Below are 22438 nucleotides of genomic sequence, written 5' to 3' on the forward strand. Positions count from 1 at the left end.
GTCTCTCTGGAGACATTGCAGTGATAAATAGTATGTAGTTGATCAAATTTGTGTTTGTTCCATGGAGCCTGCTGCTACGTATAGATATTTAGTGATGGGTAACTCCTGATTGAAAGCTTTTTAAGTGTGGTTTTAAAGTAGTTCTTAAGGAGGACAACTGGCAGTGAAATAGCAGAACATGGTGTTGAGGTGAACAGGTGCCAGGCTTGAACTTAGAATTCACCTGAAGCTTCCCTGTGCACCCAACAGTGTTAATGAAATTAAATGGCTTCAGGGATTTCTACACCCTCTCCCACCCCAGCTACTCACCCCAGACACAGGTCTTGCTTCTACTTCTTCCAGTTCCCCACCCTTACCAGCACATTGTCACCTGTTCATTGCTAATGGACAGTACCCAACAGTTATCCAAACACTGTCTTATAATAGGCTAAGACTGCTGGTATAAAACTAAGAGTTCCTGTTTTGGTAAAAACTTGCATTTGACAGAGGGAGTTCCCTCCTGAACCTGAGAGATTTTATAATATTAGGTTTTTGACGCTCCCTCACTCCTAGTTTCTGAATTGCTAGAGTTTCCACATGATAATCCCTTCAAACCTATTTCTGGGAACCTATTTCCACATTCACTTGTTATTCACATGCTGTATAATTGATACAATACCTTAGTGTGTGTGCACAGATGTGGCAAGAAGAACTGGGGACCAGTAATCCTTGCCATTCAGTGTGCACAGCAAATATACACCCATCAATAATACATCAATAAAAAGGGCATTTATTATACATGAGAACCTCACAAGCCAGCGCATGTGCACCATTCTTTCTTTTTATCTTTATTGAATTTATTGAGGTGACATTGCTTAATAAAATTATATAGGTTTCGGGTATACAATTCTATAATATACCATCCGCATGTTGTATTGTGTGTTCACCACTCAAAGTCAGGTATCCTTCCATCACCATTTATCACCCGGCCATCCTCCTCTACCTTCCCCCACCTTCCTTTCTGTCTAAATCGCATATTGCTGTCTGTGTCTATGAGTTTTCTTTTAGTTCTGTTTTTTTTTTTTTTTTTGCTTGATCTCCTCACCTTTTTCACCCAGCCCCTTAATCCCCCTCCCCTCTAATAGCTATCAGTCCATTTTCTATATTTACAAATCTATTTTCTTTTTTCTTTTCTTTTTTAATGAAAGAGAGACAGGGAGAGAGATGAGAAGCATCAACTCGTAGATGCGGCACTTTAGTTGTTCATTGATTACTTTTCATATGTGCCTTGATCAGGGGGCCCCAGCCAAGCCAGTGACCCCTTGCTCAAGCCAGCAACCATGGGATCATGTCGATGATCCCACGCTCAAGCCTGCAACCCTGTGCTAAAACTGGTGAACCTGCGCTCAAGCCAGTGACTTTAAGGTTTCAGACCTGGGACCTCAGTGTCCCAGGTCAACACACACTATCCACTGTGCCACCACCACTCAGGTGAGTCTATTTCTATTTTGCTTGTTTATTTTGTTCATTGGACTCCACATATAAGTGAATTCATATGATAATTATCTTTCTCTGACTGTCTTATTTCACTTAGCATAATGTTCTCCAGGTCCATCTATGCTGTTGTAAAAGGTAAAACTTCCTTCTTTTTAAGGCCAAGTAGTATTCCATTGTACCACAGCTTTTTTATCCACTCATCTACTGAACACCATCTTTTCTTTGCTCTTGGTAAGAAAGTGCTTTTTAGCAGCTTGGAAAGAGGAAAGAAGTTAACTTCTTTGGTCTAGTTTTGTTTCTTGCTTTCCGAAAACTTACTCGCTGTGTGACCTTGGCAAGTCACTCCATTTTCTGGGTCAGTTTCAACTTCTGCAAAATGAAGGGGTAGACTAAGTAAACTCCAAGGCAATACTTCTCTAGGCTTGAGAGTTTAATGTTCTGACAAACCATCTAAAATTAAGTAAAGTGGGAGCAAGGAATGACAAAGTTTTATTTATTTATTATTTCTTTTGCCAAGTAAGGACATCAATCTACTACTTACTGCATAAGAGAAAAGACATTTATCACCAAAAAAATTTAAAAGGCACCATCTCACGATAAAGGGCAGCCTTTTTCTTCCCCCAAAAAAGAGTAGTTACCAACCTTGCACTAACATATTAAAAAGAAGAATAAGGTAAAATTAAAATCAAAAGCAGAAAAACTATGTGGATAAAAAGGGGCCACATCCTAAACCTGACAAGCTCAGGGAAGGCCTGCAGGGTGGGCCTCACAGACTCAGAAACTAAAAATAACCATATAATCATGGTAAGAATGTAAATATTCCTAACTAAAAGCTAGTCATGGCAGGTAGTCACATCCTAGGCCTGCAGCTTCCTTGGCAAAGGTCAGTCTTTACTGTAAGGAAGCCTGTCTGTTGTCCTTTTGCATCTAAAATAACAAACCCTTGGAATGTCAGAGTAATCCCCTTTTCCCAGACCCCTCTGAATACCACCTTGCATCAGGGCACAAGGCCAAGGACCCCTCATTGCTTGTTTCCTAAATGCCATCACTGTGGGCTGTGATGTTAATTGTTCACTGTCCTGGACCCACCAGTGTAAAAGAGGTGTCTGTGTTTTACTCTTGATCCAATCCTAGAGATTTCCCCACTTCGCTTTCTCCTGCCTCCCTAAAAACCAATGGATTTCATGTATTAATCCTGTTCATTGGTATTTTGTGTGTGTACTTAATAGACTCTATTTTGTTTAATTCTGCTCTGATCTTTATCGTTTCCTTTCTTCCACTCGCTTGGGGCTTTGTTTGCTGTTCTACAGCACCTTATGGCACCTTCCATGAAGCCTCTTGCAAGGTCCCTTCTGCTCATACAACCTCAAGCGGGTTCTGCTGTTGCCACTGAGAATTCACCTACATAGAGCACCCTCTGTAGACCTGCTCTCCTGACTGAGAGGAACGGGCTCTGCACTTGGAGAGACAGGGAGCAAGCCAGAATGCGCAGGGCTGCTCCCTCCTGTGTCCAGGAAGGCAGGGCCAAACTGTCCCTCCCAGTAGAGTTATTGGAGCAGAGTGGGGTTGGTGCGGGCTAAGGGCAGGGGCAGCTGTGTGAGACATTGTGTCGGGCAGAGGCAGAACAGAGGGGACCTGTCATTCCCAGGTACCTTCATCTCCTCTACTCCCTGCCCCTCCCCTCCCCTCCTTCCTGGCCTCTCCTCTTCCCTCCCTCCCTGAGGTCTCACCCCCCCAGTCTCAGCACCCCTCCTTTCCCAAACAAGGCTCAAAGGGACAGGGGACCTTGGATGTAGGGAAAGGTATCCAACGCCTTAAAATTATTTTTACATTAGACCAAGAATCTCCAGTTTGAGAGACCTGTTCTAGATAAATAAAGATTTATGGATGCAGACTTGCCCTTCCGCATGAAGATAGGAGTGAAAAATTGGAAACAGCTCATGTTCCACAGTAGAGCCTTGGGAAATTCTGAAGTGGGGACACAGAAAATGCCAAGGAGGAAGAGAACTAACTGGCAGAGTCCACCCCTAGGGAAATGTGGTTCTGGACGGGTACACATCTGGAAACCCTCCCCACCTGAAACCCACAGGTGTGGAAACACACACACATAGACACATGGGTGTGAGAACACAGGGACACACACGTGCACATGCTGACACACAGGGAAAGGGCTGGAACGGTGGGCACCCCATGTCAGGGCTCTCCTCCCTGGAAGGACTTGGTACTTTTCTTAATTCTGAATTCCTTTAGAATTCTTTCTTGATTCTGAATTCCTTTAGAATTCATTATTGTACTATAATAAATATTTAATTTTCCTTGTCATTAATCTCTTACAATAAAAATTAAATAATGTACTTTACTCCATAGATAAGTGATAATGGATAACATTGAACATATGATTTTAACATTTTTAGAACTATCAAAGTTATGCATGCATTATAAAAATTTGGGCATCACCTCAAAGAAAAGATAAGAGATTTACAAGCCTCACTCCACAGGTGACCATCATGACAGGCTTGGTGGATATCTCACAGGGTTCGCCGGTCTCATTGTCTTGCCCGTGTCTGTTACACTCAGACTGATTTTCACATATGCATGTTTTCCTGTTAAAATCATACGTATGTGGTCTAACAGGTGGGATCCTGGATGCAGACAGTTGGTTCATGTGTCTCATGTAAGAGGACCCCTGAGGTCTTTATCTGTCAGCATGTAGGGACCCCCCCACACCCACTTCTGCAGCTGTTCAGCTTCCCTCGTTCATGTGGACCAGGATTGCTTGGTCCCATTCTCTCTCCATGGCCATAAGTATTTTTCCTAATTTCTGGCTGTTTCATCAGAGCGCTGAAGGGCAGTCTCGAAAGTACATTTTGATAAATAGAGCAAGAATTTCTGCGAGGTAACCTCCTAGGATGAGCACTGCCAGGTGAAGGTGAGCACCTGTGGAAGTTTGACAGGTGCTGCACACTGTTCTTTCGGTGTGGGGGGAGGCTTTCACAGGGAGGTGCAGGGGCCTCTCCTTCCTCACTTTGTCCCCAGGGCTGGTCGCCATCAGACCAGAGGCCATCCAGTCTGTTAGTGACAGTGCTGTCTCCCCAGTGTTTACATTGCGTGTGTGTCCCCATCGGGGCCGTTAGGCATCTCTAATGTGCATCTCTCAAGTGCACGTGTTTGCCCTCTGTCCCTTTAGAAAACACCAACTTAGAAAGTTTTCTTCACTACAGAGATGTTAACCTTTCTCTGGTCTTGTTGCGTGAGAAATGTTGTCCAGCGTGTGGTTTGTATTTTCAAATTTCTGCATTTTTCTCTTTTTTTTTGTTTTGGGCACAAGAAGAGCCAGCTGTTACCTGACTGTCTTCTGACTGTGGGGTCACACATTACACAGTGGTCTCTACCCCGAGATGAAGCACACACTTCACACTTAACAAAAGGGCTTTTTTTTTTTTTTACATCTGATCTCTAATCCATTGCTGGGAAATGACCAGAATAGGTAAAGGAGCATAGACAGACAAAGGATCAGGGTTTGCCAGGGGCAGGAGGAGTGGGGTGAGGACTTTTGGTGCAGGGTCTCTTATTGGGGGTGAAGGAACATTCTGCAACTAGACAGTGGCCATGCTCGCACGCATCGTGAATGTACTTCATGCTCAGGAATGGCACAATTTAAAATATAAACAATAACATTTTTTATTACTTAAGATACTTAATCATGCCATGAAAAAACAAAGGATAAAAAAAAAGAAACAGTCTGACCAGGCGGTGGCGTAGTGGATAGAGCGTCGGACTGGGACACGGAGGACCCAGGTTCGAGACCCCGAGGTCACCAGCTTGAGCGTGGGCTCATCTGGTTTGAGCAAAGCTCACAAGCTTGGACCCAAGGTCACTGGCTCAAGCAAGGGGTTACTCGGTCTGCTGTAGCCCCACGGTCAAGGCACATATGAGAAAGCAATCAATGAACAACTAAGGTGTCACAACGTGCAATGAAAAAGTAATGATTGATGCTTCTCATCTCTCCGTTCCTGTCTGTCTGTCCCTGTCTATTCCTCTCTCTGACTCTCTGTCTCTGTAAAAAAAAAAAAAAAAAAAAAAAAAAAAAATTAAAAAAAAAAGAAAGAAACCCCCATAATCCCAAATAAAGAAAATAAAATACTGAATCACGCCATAGAGAAGAAAAACATACCAACTGTAGAAAGTAAGAAAAAAGTCAAAGAGGAGGCGTATAAAGATTCTTCTCATGGCTGGACGACTGAGCTCTAGAGGTGGCTCTAGAGCTGGCCCTGGTGCATTTTCCAGAGGCAGCTCCTCCCTTCTGCAGGACCCAAGGCATGTTGGGAGAGGCTGCCTCAGGCAGGGGTGGCAGGGCCTCAGGTGGCTTAGGAGATGCTGTGCTGGCCGGCTCCAGCGCTGCAGCTGGCGTGGCTGCTGGAGGGGGCACAACCGCTGGTGTTGGGCACTGCTCCCAGTCCGCGTCTGCCTCCAGGTCTGCCCGTGCAGCCGGCTCCATGGGATGTCCCACAGGTGTAGCAGCAATGGCTCTGCCTCCTGGGCGGCTGCTGCTAGAGTTACAAGAGGAGAAAAGATCGATCACCTATGTGCCTGCATTTCAATGTTCCCCCCAAAGTTAGAACACAGCTGCAGCCCAGGACCCACACAGGACGTCCTCCCTGCTGGCAGTTCAGCAAATAGGTGGTCTGAGGCTGGTCTTTGCTCCTGGCCTCTGGGGGTGACCCCTGTGCGTCTGGCACCAACCCTCTCCAATAATCTTCCATGTACCTCCAGCCCCCATGCACCGCCACCTCCCTCACCTTCTCACCCTTGGGCTCTGCCTACTTGGGCTCCAGGTCCACCTGCCCAATTGGTTTAGCATGGGCCTAGTGCCCCAGGTTGGAGTCAGAAATCATTAGCTGCCCATGAAGCTTGGGCGGTGTCATGGGAGGAGGCCTGTAGAGCCTGGGCAGCTTCGGCCATCCACAGGCCCTGGTTCCACGGGCCCTGCTTCCCCAGGCTCCCAGGTGGCCACACTCACTTCAGGCCTGCTGTGCTTCTGGTGGTGTGGCACAATTACCCTTCACTGGTGGAGATGGGGTTGAGGGGTCTCCTCATCCAGCTGCTGCTCCTCAGTGTCCTTGGTTGAGCTCTGCAATGACAGTGAGCAGCAGCAGGTCAGAAGACATCAAGCCCTGACTGGCCCTCATTGTTCCCACTTCTGCCCACCGGACCTTCTGCTCCTGGATCAGGGTCAGCCCTGTGTTGGCAGACCTCCACCCAGGGGAAGTGAGATACACCTCCAGTGCTCGGGTGAACCTCGGGCAGAGGGTGCCCCTTGCACTCCGTGTCCACCCAGCCAGCCTTGACCTAGGGGTGAACATGACAGGCCCGCCAGGCTTCTGATGCCTGCTCAGCATGTTCCTGCTCCTGGCAGGCCTTCCTTAGGTGAACCCCTCTTACACACACACAGGGGACATAGGGCTGCTCAGGTAGGATCAGAGTGGTGGCGTGGCCTCAACAAAACCACCCTGACCAACCAGGTGTTACCTTTGGATCCCCCCGTGTAAAGAGCCACAGACGTCTGGGCTGAGTCCACGGGAACATACCATCATGGCTGGCATTTTGGGGGCCACAGCCTCTGGGCATTGGCATACAACAGGAGAACATTCTGTGAGTTCAAATGTCTCTAGCCAAGTGAGCTGAGTAGAGGCTGTGTTAGAATGTGGCTGCCTGGTTACCAGGGCTGTGTTCCATGGTCAGGAAGTGCAGTCACTGCCTGGGTCCCCTACCCTGAGTGGCTTCCCAGACAAGAGCAGTGACTTCACTTCCTGGCAAGGGCAGTCAGCTCACTACACCACGCAGTGAAACATGTATCAGGAAAAAAATATTACTAAGACAAATGTTCGAGATTTTACCGTCTACGTTATCTTCTAGGAATTTATGGTTTCAAGTCATAAAATGAAGACTTGAATCCATTTTGAGTTTACTCTTGTGTACGGTATAAGAAGGTTGTCTTCTTTGTTTTGCATGTATCTAATTTTCTCAAACCATTTATCACATACAAGGTCTTTACCCCATTGTATGTTCTTGCTTTCTTTATCAAATTTTAATTGACCATATAGACATGGGTTTATTTCTAGGCCTTCTATTTTGTTCCATTGAGCTATATGTCTGATTTTATGATAGTACCAAGCTGTTTTGATTACTATAGCCTTGTAGTATAGTTTGATATCAGGTAGTGTGATACCTGAGGCTGTTTGGGGTCTTTTGTGATTCCATGTAAATTTGTGGATTAAATATTTTAGTTCTGTGAAATACACCATTAGTATTTTGATAGGAATTGTGTTGAACATGTAGATAACTTTGGTAGTATTAAAATGTTAATGATCTTTAGGCTTCGTGTTTGTGAGCATGATACATGTTTCCATTTATTGGTATCTTCTTCAATTTTTTGTCATTGTCTTATAATTTTCGAGTACAGGTATTTTTAATTAATTATTTTAACTTTTTATTTTTAAATTTTCTATATTTTTAAAAATTAAATTTATTGGGATAACATTGGTTAATAAAATTATATAGGTTTCAGGTGTATAACTTTTTTCTTGCGGCATTGTAAACAGGATTATTTTCCAGGTTTCCCTTTCTGAAAATTCATTATTGGTGTATAAAACTGCAACTGATTTCTGAATATTAATTTTGTATCTGGTACTTTGCTGAATTCATTTATCACTTCTAGTAGTTTTCTGGTAGAATCTTTAGGGTTATCTGCATGCAGTGTCATATATTATCTGCAAATAATAAGAGTTTTACTTCTTTACAATGTGGATGGCTTTTATTTTTTCTTCTTGTCTGATTGTTGTGGCTAAGACTTCCAGTACTATGTTGAATAAGAGTGGTGACAGTGGACATCTCCATCTTGTTTTTGATAATTAGGGAAATGCTTTTAGTTTTTTCCTGCTGCGTATGATGTGAGCTGTGGGTATGTCATATTTGGCCTTTATTATGTTGAGATTTGTTCCCTCCATTCCCAACTTAACTGAGTTTTTATCATGAATGAGTGCTGGATTTTGTCAGATGTCTTTTCTATATCTATTGCTACAATCATATGATTGTAATCCTTCATTTTGTTTATATGGTGTATCACCTTAAATGATTTGCAGATATTGGACCAGATTTGCATTCCAAGAATAAATCCTACTTGCTTATTGTGTATGATTTTTTATTTTTTATTTTATTTTTATTTTTTTAAAGACTTTATTTATTCATTATAGAGAGGGGAGAGAGAAAGAGGGAAGGGGGGAGGAGCAGGAAGCATCAACTCCCATATGTGCCTTGACCAGGCAAGCCCAGGGTTTTGAACCGGCAACCTCAGTGTTTCCAGGTTGACACTTTATCCACTGCGCCACCACAGGTCAGGCATGTGTATGATTTTTTTAAATGCATTGTTTGATTTAGTTTGCTAATATTTTGTTGAAGATTCTTGCATCTATGTTTATTAGAGGTTTTGGCCTATAATTTTCTTTCTTTTTAGTATCTTTATCTGGTTTTAGAATTAGGATACTGTTGGCCTTGTAAAATAAGCTTAGGAGTATTTCCATATCTTGAATTTTTTGGAATGGTTTGAGAAAGATAAGTGTTAGTTCTTCATTCAATTTTTGGTAAAATTTATCTGTAAAGCCACAGCCCAGAACTTTTGTCTCTTGGCAATTTCATGATTACTGCTCTAATTTCCCTAGTTATAATCAGTCTGTTCAGATTTTTAGTTTTTTCTTCATTCAGCTTCTTAGATTGTATGTTTCTTGGAATTTATCAATTTCTTCCAGATTATCCAATTTGTTGGCATAGAGTTGTGTGTAATAGTTTCTTATAATCATTCATATATCTGTGGTGTCAGTTGTTATTTCTCTTTCATTTTTTATTTCATTTATTTGGATTTTCTCTCTCTTTTTCTTGAAAAGTCTGGTTAAACGTTATTAATCCTCCTTTGATTCTAATGCGTAAAAATAAAGTTAATGTATAAATAAGCTTCAAAACTGCCATCTTCCAGAGCATTATCTCAATCCATTCAGATCTTGTTTGCCAGCAATTGTTGTCAGTTTGGCCCAAATGCTCAAATAAACTCATAAAAAGTCTCTACAGGTTTGGACGTTTCCTACATTGACAATTATAGCATAAAAATTTACAGTACTCATTGTATGCAATTGTTCCCTTGATACTCTTTGTCAATTTGGGTGTAATAAATACTCAATAATGCAACTCCTGGTGAAACTCAGATGTTCAACTTTTCTGCTATTTTATTTTTAGCACATTGTTGAATTCTTGTCTCACATCAGCTTGTTAATGAAAGTAGAACTGAATCTTGGGCAATTGCTCTTAATTTGGAATATTCTGAATAAACTGAGATGATGCCAAGAAACAACAGCCCTCTCTCCACCAGGTTCTTCTCTCACCCCCTCTTCCCAGGGGAAGGCTAGACACGGGTCAGAGACAGGCATTGGCAGGGTAGCTGGGAACCTCCATCCAGAAGCCACTCACCCTGGACAGCACAACTTAGGTGCCTGATGACCCAACCAAAGCAATCAGGAATAATGAGCAGTTTTCTAAAGTCCCTCCAGCAAACTTCAATTTTTCACTTAAAAAGGTGAAAATGGCCCATTGGAAGGGAACGCTATGGTGAATCTTAGATGACCATGTGTGAAACTGCCCTCCACCTCTGAGACCAGGGGTCAACAGACAATGACCTGTGGCTAAAAACTGGACCTCTGCTTGAACACTGGCTGTCAATTTCCTGATTGGTAGCACAAACTTTCAAATCCAGTAAGGGAAGTGTTATCCAAACAAACAAACAAAAAAAGAAAACCATCCTTCTCATTAGTAGACATGAATTACCAAAAATAATTGTACTCAATTATTATGATGTTTTGACTTTCATAAAAAAAATTGTGGAAATTTTTTTTTCTCTCTTGTAGAAATTCCTGCATAATAACCTGGATTTTGCCTCTTAGCCCAGAGAGCCTCTACTTTTTACAGTCTATCCCATTTCTAGGAAAATGTGTCTACCCTGGCCCTAGACCTAGTCTTTTCAGTGAGGAAATAGTGCCCTTAAAGGGCATTAAATTCCTTTTGCCTTTGGCCAACAGTACCTTTATCCCCATCTCAGAAGGGGGTCTGGGGGGAGAGGCTCTGCTGGCCCCTCCATGGGGGCAATGAGTCATCTCCAAGTGACTGAATCATGCAAGTAAAAGGTGACCTGGCTAAGAAGCGTATGAAACTGTAGTGTGCTCTGCGGCCTAGCAACTCTTCCAGAGCCTTGAGAACAGACCTTGAAGGTAGATGTTTTGTCTCCAAGGTCCTTTCAGTTCACTTGACTTGGGCATACAGGCCCTGAGCATGCGCCATCTGTTGGCACTTAGCAGGGGAGTATGGCAGAGAGAAGCCAGCAGAAGCATACCTCGTTTTATTGCACTTTACAGATGTTGCACTTTTTTTACAAAGTGAAGGCCAGACCCTCCACCAGCAAAAAGATTATGATTCCCTTTATTGCAGGGTGGTCTGGAACTAAACCCACGATATCTCTGAGGTATGCCTGTACAGTGTGAAGCTCTTCCACAGAATGTGGTTAATCCAGGGGTGAGGTAGCCATCTTTCTCCCCCTGCTGGTCCTCCTAATTTACACTCTTTCCTTTGCCTCTTCAGACATCTAAGTGATAAGCATTTGCTTTTTTTTTTTTTTTAGGAAGACATTTTCAAAGCTAATTATGAAAACATTTGTCATTGGAATTGGTGGGTAAGTAATGTTGCTACAAACAGCTGGTCAAGACATTGAGGATGTCCAAAGGGTGTTTTAATGTGGATGTGGTGGGGGAAGGAGAGGCAGTGAGGATTCCTGAGTCCTGGAGAAAGCAGGCCACTATCGAATGTAAAACAGTGCAGCACCGGCTACATAAATGCCAGTGAGAGACGGGAGAGTTTTCTTATAAACAGAAAAACAATACAGTCGATAAGCGAAGTATGCCTACTTTATCATCTATTTTTTGGATCTGATACCAGAGGCAAGGCCTGATCAGATGCTACTTTGGGTCGGGATGGTTTCATTCCCCATATGGCTGCTTCCCCAGTGTAACACTGGAGAAAATCTATCATTTCTTTTCTCTTATGCTCAGCTTTGGATATTGGAATATGGAACCACCTCACCCGACTAGTGTGATAAACCTAAAATGGACCGCCCACCTAGCCCTAAGGTGGAAAAAGATTAAAGGAAAAAGAGACACCACAGAGAAGTAAATTTATGATAGGTGGGATTGTAATAAGCCACTCCTCCATTTTTCTATACTGTGCATTGAAACAAAATCACAATAACCACAGGCAGTTTTATCCTTGCACTAAAATGTGCTACTCATGTTCTGTGTTACATATAAACCCTGTGAATGTTTCATCATAGACAAAAAATTCTTTTGATTCCAAAACAACAGCTGTATTTTTAGTGTTGGTATTACCCAATTTACTTGCCCAGTAGTTAGTTACCTTTCTATTCAACCCTTCCAGCTTCTTTCTTACCATTTATTATATCAGGTCTATTTATGCCTGTGGTTTTGCCAACAGAAAAACATCTATGAAAGAAGTATTTTTTTCCTTAGGTACTAAATATTGTTTTAAATATTCTTTTTCTAAGATAATTTTTAAATGGTCTGTGTTTTGTTTTGTTTTGTTTTGTTCTAGCAAGAGAAAAATAGAGGGACAGACAGAAAGGAAGGGAGAGAGAGAAAAAGCATCAATTCTTCATTGTGGCACCTTAGTTCATTGATTGCTTTCTCATATGTGCCTTGATGGGGGAGCTCCAGCCAAGCCAGTGACCCCTTGCTCAAGCCAGCTATCTTAGGCTTCAAGCCAGCAACCATGGGGTCATGTCTATGATCTTATGCCCAAGCCGGCCACCCTGTGCTCAAGCTGGTGAGACCATGCTCAAGCCAGATGAGCCAGCACTCAAGCCAGGGAACTCAGGGTTTTGAACCTGAGTCCTCAATGTCCCAGGCCAATGCTCTATCTACTGCTCCACCACCTTGGCAGACTAAATGTTCTATGTTTTTAATGCATCTTCTTGGTATTTTCAGTATTTCCAAAAAAAACCCCGATCTTTTATTAATTTATTTATTTTTTTGGCTTCAGTGTGACAAATGGTGGGAAGACAACACTGGCTAAAAATTTGCAGAAACATCTCCCAAACTGCAGTGTCATATCTCAGGATGATTTCTTTAAGGTAATTTATTTAACACAAAAGATGTTCTATTTGCAAAGTTAAATGAATTACATCCAAAAAGCCTTTGCTGAGTGATACAGCTTTTGAAGTGAAGGTCGAGTCAATGCAGTAGCGTTACTTTTCCACTAGATGGCACTACTATTGATGCTGTTCTTATATTTTTATTTATCTTCGTCATCCAGTGCATTTATTAAAGGCTTATCACCTTTCATTCTGTAATTCTGCACTGCACAGTTTTTATTGATACTTTATTATTTTTCAGCCAGAATCTGAGATAGAGACAGATAAAAATGGATTTCTGCAGTATGATGGTAAGTAGATGAGCTTGTGAAAATATTATGCTTTCGTGTTCATTTTCTCTTCAAACACAAATACTTTACTGTCTATGAAGACATTCTCAAAGTATTTTTAAAATATATCACTGTACTTTAAACCTGCCTTTGTAAAGATTTGTGATATATGTTCAGCTATTTTTAAAATTGAAATCTTTTTCCCAGTTTTATATTTAAAACTGAACACACTGGAATGATATAGATATCTCTTCTGAAGCTGAGGCACTGTGGGTCCACTGGCACTCTAGTCTTCCCTGCCTGGGGAATGCATAACAAACTAGACTTCCCTCCCACCTCCTAGTCTCACCTAGAACACACTCTAAGCATCATCTTCTGAGCCTTCTTTCCCAGTGACCAGGGTGGACTGGCAGCACGTTTCCTTTTCATTGATCAGAAAGGACAGTGATTATTTTTAAGATGGATTCACGTCACTTCTCTGCCCAATCTAACACTGCTTTGAAGCCAAAGGATTAAAGTCCATCAAAAAAAATTTTATTTTCCTATAAAGAATATCATGCTAATAAACTATATTTAATGGTATTATCAGCTTTTATAACTAACAGGATGATCACTGAGAGCTTATGTAAACTAGCAACCAAGAGATTTCTCTTGAGGATCTATAAAATATGTTCTTTATTTTTCACTGATAATCTTGGAGGGAAAATGTTGTATAGTTAGTTCTCACCTACACATGATAGTTTTAAGAGAGGCAAAGTCCTTGACTTGCTGTCTGTTCTTGTGTCTTGAGCTGCAGCCAGGATATTATTTTTATATTCCCCTCCTCTAAAGGTTAGTAAAGAAGATTATTACAAAGAAGAATTAAACAAGGAAAAACTGTTTTTAATAATTGGCAAAGAGGTATTCTTAATTTAAATGAGTTCTTACAAACTGATAAGAAAATCATTAATATCCCAATTGAAAAAATGTCCAAGGATGTGAATAAACTATTCATAGAAGCAAAAATCTGAGCATTTTAGGTAAATGTACAAATTTAAGGTAAATCAAGGTAATGTTGAAATCTTTATAACTACCAAAAGAATAATTTTTAAACATACAGCTATCAAATTTATAAATAAAGGGAATCATTAAAATATAGTTGGTAAATACAAAGTAAGTCAAAAGAAGTAAAAAAACAGATCTTAAAAACATCAAAGGGTGGTATAAAAATAGAAAATGATAGTAAGCTGATAGATTTAAAACAAATACATCAGTAGCTACATTAAATTAAATGAACTAAAATTCTCTAGATATTATCAGACTGGTTTATTTTTTCAAAGCCAACTGCCAGTTCCTTATAAAAGATATATTTAAATATTATAACATAGAAAAGTAGTCAGTAAAAGGCTGGAAAAAGATAGTGGTACATCATGCACATACCCCACTGAAAGAAAACTGATATAACTATATTACTATCAGACAAAGTAAACTTTAAGGCAAAGAGTATTGCTAAAGATAAAGAGAGATAAGTAAATCAATTCAAGAGGAAGATAAACAACCTAAAATTTGTGTGTACCTAATCAGAAACTTCCAAATGACCTAAGCCAGTGGTCCCCAACCTTTTTTGGGCTACGGACCAGTTTAATGTCAGAAAATATTTTCACAGACTGGCCTTTAGGGTAGGACGGATAAATGTATCACGTGACTGAGACAAGCATCAAGAGTGAGTCTTAGACGGATGTAACAGAGGGAATCTGGTCATTTTTAAAAAATAAAACATCATTCAGACTTAAATATAAATAAAACGGAAATAATGTAAGTTATTTATTCTTTCTCTGCGGACTGGTACCAAATGGCCCACGGACCGGTACTGGTCCATGGCCTGGGGGTTGGGGACCACTGACCTAAACTAAGAGGAGAAATGGACAAACTTATAATTATTATGGCAGATTTTAATACAACGTCCTCAAAAATTAATGGAATAAACAGGCAAAATTTATAAAGTATAACAGACTTGAACAATACAGTTAACAAATTTGACCAAACTAACGCATATGAAACAGGCACCCAGCAACAGCAGAATGCACATTTGTTTTCTCAAGAACACATGAAACGTTAACCAAAATGGAGGCCTATATACATGAGCAAGTCCTAATACATTTCAGTGGATTCAAGTAATACAGAAACACCCTCCAATCACAGAGAACCAAATTAGAAGTCAGTAACAAAAGAGGAAGTAGAAAAGTCCCAAGTGTTTGGAAAATAATCAGTACCTTTTTTTTCTAATTTTTAAAAACTTTTTCTTATGGAAAAATTTTAATATATATAAAAGTAGGCAGGAAAGTACAATGAATTTTCATGAGTTCAATATCCAGCTTTAAAAATGATGAACTCTTAACCAATTATATTTTATCTATATCCTCACTCACTTTCTCCTATATTATTTTGAATAAATTCCAGACATTGAACTTTGTTTGAAGCAAAACAATTCTATATCCCATGGGTTAAAGAATAAATCACAATGAAAATTAGAAAATATTTTTAACTGAGTGATAGTGAAAATATATTAAAACTAATGGTATTTCTGGCCCCAGCCAAAATGCATTGGCCCTATTCCTTGCTGTTCCTCCCTCTTACACCTAAAAACCCTGGATGGATACAGCAAACAAAAGGAAGGCTTTGAAAGATGAAAAACAAGAGCAGACTGACTAGGGACTATAGGACTTGAGGAAGAACATGGCTGTGAGTTACCAGAGTTTTCTTTTTGCCTCTTAGGTTTTCAGAAAGAGGTGCTGGAGAAGGGTACAATACGGAACCATCAATAGGTACAGACAAAAATAAACAGGAAGACTGTTCTCTAAATCAAAGGACCATATAAAGGGTATCTTAGCAGAATAGAAAATCATTTTTATAATATCCACCCTACTCAACCCAAACAAACAAACAAACTGTTCTCCTTTGTGGATTTAGCAGGGCCATGTGGGGAGCAAGACTTCTGAATCCACCAACACTAGTAAGGAAGGTTGAGTTGGCTCTCCATGTCATCCACAGGGATTGTATCAGTGGAGCCAAACTGTGACTGAGCTTCCACCACCACCTAGCAGCTAAGGGGCAGAATGAGGCAATGTGAGGTGGTGCTAGCTGGTCACTTTCCTCAACCAAATGGTGTCAGCTACTATCAGAACTCAATGGAGAGCTGAACTTCACCCTTCACTGAGCAGCTGTAAAGCCACACCAGCTGTTTGCTTTTCCCTTTCTCCCTCCATGGCAATTCCTCACTCATTCTTGGTGAGGCCCAGCAAGGAGCTGAACATCCCCCTACCTGGGCAGACTACACCTGAAAAAAAAAGGTTGACTACCTGAAAAAAAAGAAAATTAAGTAGGCTTAAGAGCCTTGCAACATAATGCCCAAAGTTTCCAGGACAAGATTGAATATCACTTATCATATCAAGAACCAGGTAATTCAAGTTGAGTGAGAAAAAAAACAACAGACATCAACTCCATGATGGCATGGACGTTGGAATTATCTGACAAAGTATTTCAAAGCAGTGTTTATTAAAAGGCTTCAGCAAGCAATTGTGCATATTCTTGAGTCAAGTGAAAAATTAGAAAGCTCCAGTAAAATACAAGACGTAAAAAAGAATCAAAGAGAAATTTTAGAACTGAAAACAAATAGTAACCGAAAATTTAAAACGTACTGAATGAGCTCAATGGAAAAAATAAGATAGAGGAAAGAATCAGTGAACTATAAAGCAAAACAGATACTGTAGAAATTACTCAACCTAAACAACAAAGAGAAAATAGACTGCAAAGAAATGAAAAGAAATGCGAAACAATAACAAAAGATCTAACGTATCACTGGAGTCTCAGAAGGAGAGGAGAAAGAGTATGGTGCTGAAAAAGTATTTAAAGAAGTAATGGGGTAAAACATCTCAAATTTAGCATAGGACATAAATTACATATGTAAGAATCTGAGTGATCCCCAAACAGGTTACACAACACTGATGAAGAAAAATATAGGGAAAACACAAATAACAAATATCAAAAATGAAAAGAAGATAATAGCATTACAGATCCTACAAACATGAAAAAAGTTAAGAAGGTATTATAGATAACTTAAATAACTAAATTAGAAAATATAAATGAAATGAACAAGTTCCCAGAAAAAATACAACTTACCAAGACGAACACCAGAACAAAGAGAAAATCCTAATAGCCCTGTATCTATTAAATAAATTAATCCATAATTTAACTAAAAACTTCTAAACCCAGATGACTTTGCATTCCTAGTAAGTTCCTAGGCGATGCTGATGCTGCTGGTCTAGGATCACACTTTCAGAATCATGTTGATAGTTACTATAGTGTTATAAGCTAGAACAGTATACACATTTTAGCCTGACCAGAAAGTGGTGCAGTGGATAGAGCATCGGCCTGGGACACTATGAACCCAGTTTCAAAACCCTGAGGTTGTCGGCTTGAGTGTGGGATCATAGACATGACGCCATGGTTGTTGGCTTGAGCCCAAAGGTCGCTGGCTTGAAGCCCAAGATTGCTGGCTTGAGCCCAAGGTTGCTGGCTTGAACAAGGGGTCACTAGCTCAGCTGGAGCCCCCTAGGTTAAGACACATATGAGAAAGCAATCAATGAACAACTAAGGTGCTGCAACTATGAGTTGATGCTGTCTTTCTGTCCCTGTCTGTCTCTCTTGCTCACACAAAAAAAGTATACACATTTTAGAGTTTGAAAATGACATACTTGTGTTCATTGTAAAAGTTTTTAATGATTTTTCTTTTATAGGTAAGGTCTCTTTATATATTAAAAATATTAGCTCTTTGCCAAATACATTGCATATATTTTCCTCAGTGTGTCATATATCTTTTTAACTAATTTATAGATATTTTGTCATCCAAAAATGCTAAACTTTTATGTAGTCGGGCATAGTAGAAATTATAATAGAGCAAGATTAGTCATGAGTTTATGATTGTCAAAGCTGAGCATGGGGATGTGGGAGTTCATTTTACTTTACTCTCTACATTTGTGTATATTTCAAATTTCCCATAATAAAATATTTCAAGCATACCAATTTATCAATATTAGAGTTCAAAACGTATCTAAAAGTTTTGTTATTAGGTTTTTGTTTTGGGTTTTTTTGTGTTTTTTTTTTGTATTTTTCTGAAGTTGGAAACGGGAGGCAGTCAGACAGACTCCTGCATGCGCCCGACCGGGATGCGCCCGACCGGGATCCACCCGGCACGCCCACCAGGGGGCGATGCTCTGCCCATCTGGGGCATTGCTCTGTTGCAACCAGAGCCATTCTAGCACCTGAGGCAGAGGCCACAGAGCCATCCTCAGCGCCCGGGGAAACTTTGCTCCAATGGAGCCTTGGCTGCGGGAGGGGAAGAGAGAGACAGAGAGGAAGGAGAGGTGGAGGGGTGGAGAAGCAGATGGGTGCTTCTCCTGTGTGCCCTGGCCGGGAATCGATCCTGGGACTCTTGCATGCCAGGCCGACACTCTACCACTGAGCCAGCCGGCCAGAGCTGTTATTAGGTTTTTTTGAAGAGTAAATGGCATTATAAATTTATAGAGCTACATATAATATACTTATCATAAAAAGCTGCACCATAAAATTTTTGTACTGATTTCATTTTTTTGTACGTTGTTTGAAGTGCTTGAAGCACTTAACATGGAAAAAATGATGGCCACCATTTCTTGCTGGATGGAAAACCCGAGACACTCTCTGGTGTCAACAGACTGGGGAAGCTCTGAGGAAATTCCCATATTAATCATCGAAGGTTTCCTTCTCTTTAATTATAAGTAAGTATTCCTCACTCAAATATTGATTCTGAATGAATGGGAGTAAAAATCTTGTGAACTAAATATGCTGTTATTTTAGGCCCCTTGACACTATATGGAATAGAAGCTACTTTGTGACCATTCCATATGAAGAATGTAAGAGGAGGAGGAGGTGAGTTTTAAAAGTGCCTTTGCAGATGTTATTCAGAAGGCAAACTTTATTAAAAGTGAGGAAAGTGTCATTATTGAGAAATATGTCATTTTTCAAACAAGGGAAGCCTTAACTCTTTTATACAATGAGCAAAACCTTTTTTCATAAATAATCATTCACAGGAGTATTACAACTTTCTATTTTTTTTTCTTCTTTTCCAAGTGAGTGAAGGGGAGATAGAGAGATAGAGAGACAAACTCCCATATGTGCCCCAACCTGGATCCGCCCAACAACCTGCATCTGGGGCCAATGCTTTGTCAATCTGGGCCCATGTTTGCAACCAAGCCATGTATTTCTAGCACCTGAGGCAGAGGGTCCACAGAGCCATCCTCAGCACCTGGGGCCAAAATGCTCAAACCAGTACAGCCATGGTTGTGGGAGAGGAAGAGACACAGAGAAGGGAGAGGGGCAGGGGTGGAGAAGCAGATGGTCGCTTCTCCTGTGTGCCCTAACCAGAAATCAAACCCAGTACATCCACACACCAGGCCTAATGCTTTACCACTGAGCCAAACGGCCAGGGCACAGATTACTTTTCTAAGAAAAGTCCCTGATGGGACCTATTTGGCTCATTTCTCCTAAATCTTCACTATTTCATGTTGATTATGATTTTAAATTAGTTGGCTTATAGTCTGCTACAGCCACAAAGAACACCACTTAGTTTAAACATATCAGTATTTATATCAATACTTATCTCTCAATTATTTTATAAAAACAAGAAGGGGAAAAATAATATGAATGATAGTGTATTAGAAGATTAATTTTTGGACAAGTGAACTAAATCCATTTTTTTGTCTTTTTAACTGACATTGAGTCTAAAATGTATAGTCTTAATCCTGTTTAGATTCAGTCTCTGAGTGATTTTTCCCATTATTCTGACTATTATTATATTACTTTATCAATGTGTGTTTCTATCAACATAAAGTTCCCTACATGTTTCAATAGTACTAGGGTCTACACGCCTCCAGACCCCCCAGGGTACTTTGATGGACACGTGTGGCCCATGTATCTAAAGCACAGACAAGAAATGGAAGACATCACATGGGAAATTGGTAAGTGCCCTTTCTCCCTCCACGGAAGGCCTCTTACTTATCATTGCCTCAAAGTACACAAACAAAAGGACATCAGAAGGCACATTTCTCATGTATTACATTATAAAGGAATACTTTAAACCATAACACTGGGCTCCCCGGGCAGTTCTTCACAACTGGCTCTCCTGGCTTCTCCTGATCTCTCTGTGGCTCTTGTGAATAGCTTGTCAACTTCTAGGTGGTCATTTATTCAATAAATGTTGATTGAATAATGATGTATATCAAAGGAAATAGGCCAATCCCGTCCCTTAACTCCTGCACGAACATTCTGTCGGGAAAGCGGATGTTAAACACTCTAGCTGCTGTCCTTTCTCACTGTGCTGAGGACATGACAGCAAGCTCTTGGGGGACTGCCTAAGCCTCAGTGATCTGGCCACAGTTAAACCACTCTCTGACAGGTTTCACTGGACAAAGAGAAGAGTGTTAAGATGGAAGATCACCCCAGACAGTGGGTATGGTATATGAAAAGCCAGGGGGCGGGAAGGAATGATCAGCACCTGAAAGAAGGTTGGTGTATTTGTGATAGAGAAAACCAAGGACAAGAGGTGTGGCTGGCAGTACAGGAAAGATCCAAACCCTATAAGGCCATAGGTCATGTAAGGATTATCCCAAGAATAGTGAGAAGCCCTTTACAGAGAGGTTTAGACAAGGACATCATAGATATCAGATTCTTGTTGTAGTAAGATCCCTCTGGCTATGGGGAGGGTGGGTGTAGAGGGTGCAGTATTAGAAACGCGTGCTCAATAGACTTGGATGATAGTGTAGATATGGAGGGTGCGGGAAATTGAAGTGTCAAGGATAACACCTTGGAACCTGGTTGGTGCTATTGTGGAAAACAGAAACCAAGTGAAGGAGTTGCAGGTCTGTAAGGTAAGAATGCAAGTCTGTTTTGCACATAATGTCGTGGAGATGCCTGAGAGATGTAAAGGGAGTATTTAGGGATAAACATCTGACTCTGTGAGCTCAGGCTTAGAACAAACAGCTGGTATACAGAGCTCAACACCGAGAAGCTACAGGAGGTTGAGAAAGAAGGTTGTTAGTCGGGGCAGAGGTATCAGAACTGATGTATACTTTTCAGAATAAAGGGAGTTGCCCATATTCTGAGAAGCTTTGTAGCCTCCAGGGTGGCTATGTCTGAGCTGCACGGAAAACGCCTACGGCCTCCCCATGTTCTGACAGCCCTGACCTCTTCCTCAGTCAGGTCCAACCCCTTCTCCCCATCTCCAGAGCCACTGCTGAAGTTCTAGCCACAACACTTCCAGTCTGGATCATGGCTTCAGGGTGTCCTCTTCTTACTGCTCCTCCATCTAAAATGCAGAACTATGTCCTGCCTTGTTGAACATCTTCAGAGAGTTTCCAGCCCTTGGGTAAAACCTACACAGCCAGACATCTAAGGACAAAGACACAGACTTGCTCTAAAACCTCATCTCTCCACTGTTCCTGGTTTTCCACACTGTGCATCTTTCTCTTAACAGGCAAAATTCTTTCCTACCTCCCCATCTCTGCAGTTTTCCGACTAGAAGACCTTTCCTTCCTTTAACATACATAACTTCTACTTTTTCTTGAAAATTGCCTATGCCAGTTTTATTAAAAATACATATCTTCTGGGCCTAGAGAATTCTGATTAAGAACGTATGCCAGAGCCCAGCCCCCTACATGGTTTAAAAAGTTTCATTGGTCATCTTGATGCATAAGTAAGTTGAAGAACTACTCTTTTAAATGATTCTTTCAGGGAGGCCCTTCTTCAGTCTTCCTAAGTACCGTATTCACAATGCTACTTCATTCTTTTTCTTTCTTTTTCTAAAAACAATGTAACATTAGCTAGTGTGTATTTCTCTGTAATTAACCAAAATATATTACCTGTTGTTTCTGACTGTAATCTCTCTCTCCGTTTTTTTGTTTGTTTATTTTCTTAAGTGGTGCAGGGACAGACAGGTAGAGAGATGAGAAGCATCAACTCTTAGTTGTGGCATTTTTTGTTGTTCATTGATTGCTTTCTCAAATGTGCCTTGACCAGGGTCTCCAGCTGAGTCAGTGACCCCTTGTGCCAGCCAGCAGCCTTGAGCTTCAAGCCAGCGACCCTAGGGCTTAAGCCAGCAACCATGGGTCCACATCTGTGATCCCGTGCTCAAGCCGTATGAGTTCGTGCTCAAGCTGGTGACCGGGGGTTTCAAACCTTGGTCCTCAGTGTCTCAGGCCAATACTCTATCCACTGTGCCACTGCCTGGTCAGGCTCTCTTTCTCTCTTCTTTTCACTTTATGGTCCAGGGTTCTTTGGTTAAACCTACAGGTACTTTCAAGAGCTATCAGGTGCCAAAGTAAGCATCTTATATTGATAAGCTTGTTAGCATTTGATTTGCTCT

The 22438-nt window shown here is 41.0% G+C and overlaps 1 protein-coding gene across 3 annotated transcripts in view; it reads left to right on the forward strand.

Annotated features, from left to right (window-relative positions):
• Positions 1 to 22438, forward strand: part of NMRK1 (nicotinamide riboside kinase 1) — a 31308-nt gene that overhangs the window by 1886 nt on the left and 6984 nt on the right. For 2 of the 3 annotated variants that reach the window (XM_066367969.1, XM_066367972.1), the window contains 6 exons: positions 11195 to 11245; positions 12625 to 12715; positions 12978 to 13026; positions 18650 to 18797; positions 18877 to 18948; positions 19930 to 20155. In XM_066367969.1, coding sequence (XP_066224066.1) covers positions 11195 to 11245; positions 12625 to 12715; positions 12978 to 13026; positions 18650 to 18797; positions 18877 to 18948; positions 19930 to 20155 — 637 coding nt within the window. Of the gene's footprint in view, positions 1 to 11194; positions 11246 to 12624; positions 12716 to 12977; positions 13027 to 18649; positions 18798 to 18876; positions 18949 to 19929; positions 20156 to 22438 lie in introns of those variants that run through there. The other variant, XM_066367970.1, reaches the window with a different exon arrangement.

Source organism: Saccopteryx leptura, chromosome 2, assembly GCF_036850995.1.
Source record: "Saccopteryx leptura isolate mSacLep1 chromosome 2, mSacLep1_pri_phased_curated, whole genome shotgun sequence".
In the NCBI taxonomy this organism is placed as follows: Eukaryota; Metazoa; Chordata; class Mammalia; order Chiroptera; family Emballonuridae; genus Saccopteryx; species Saccopteryx leptura.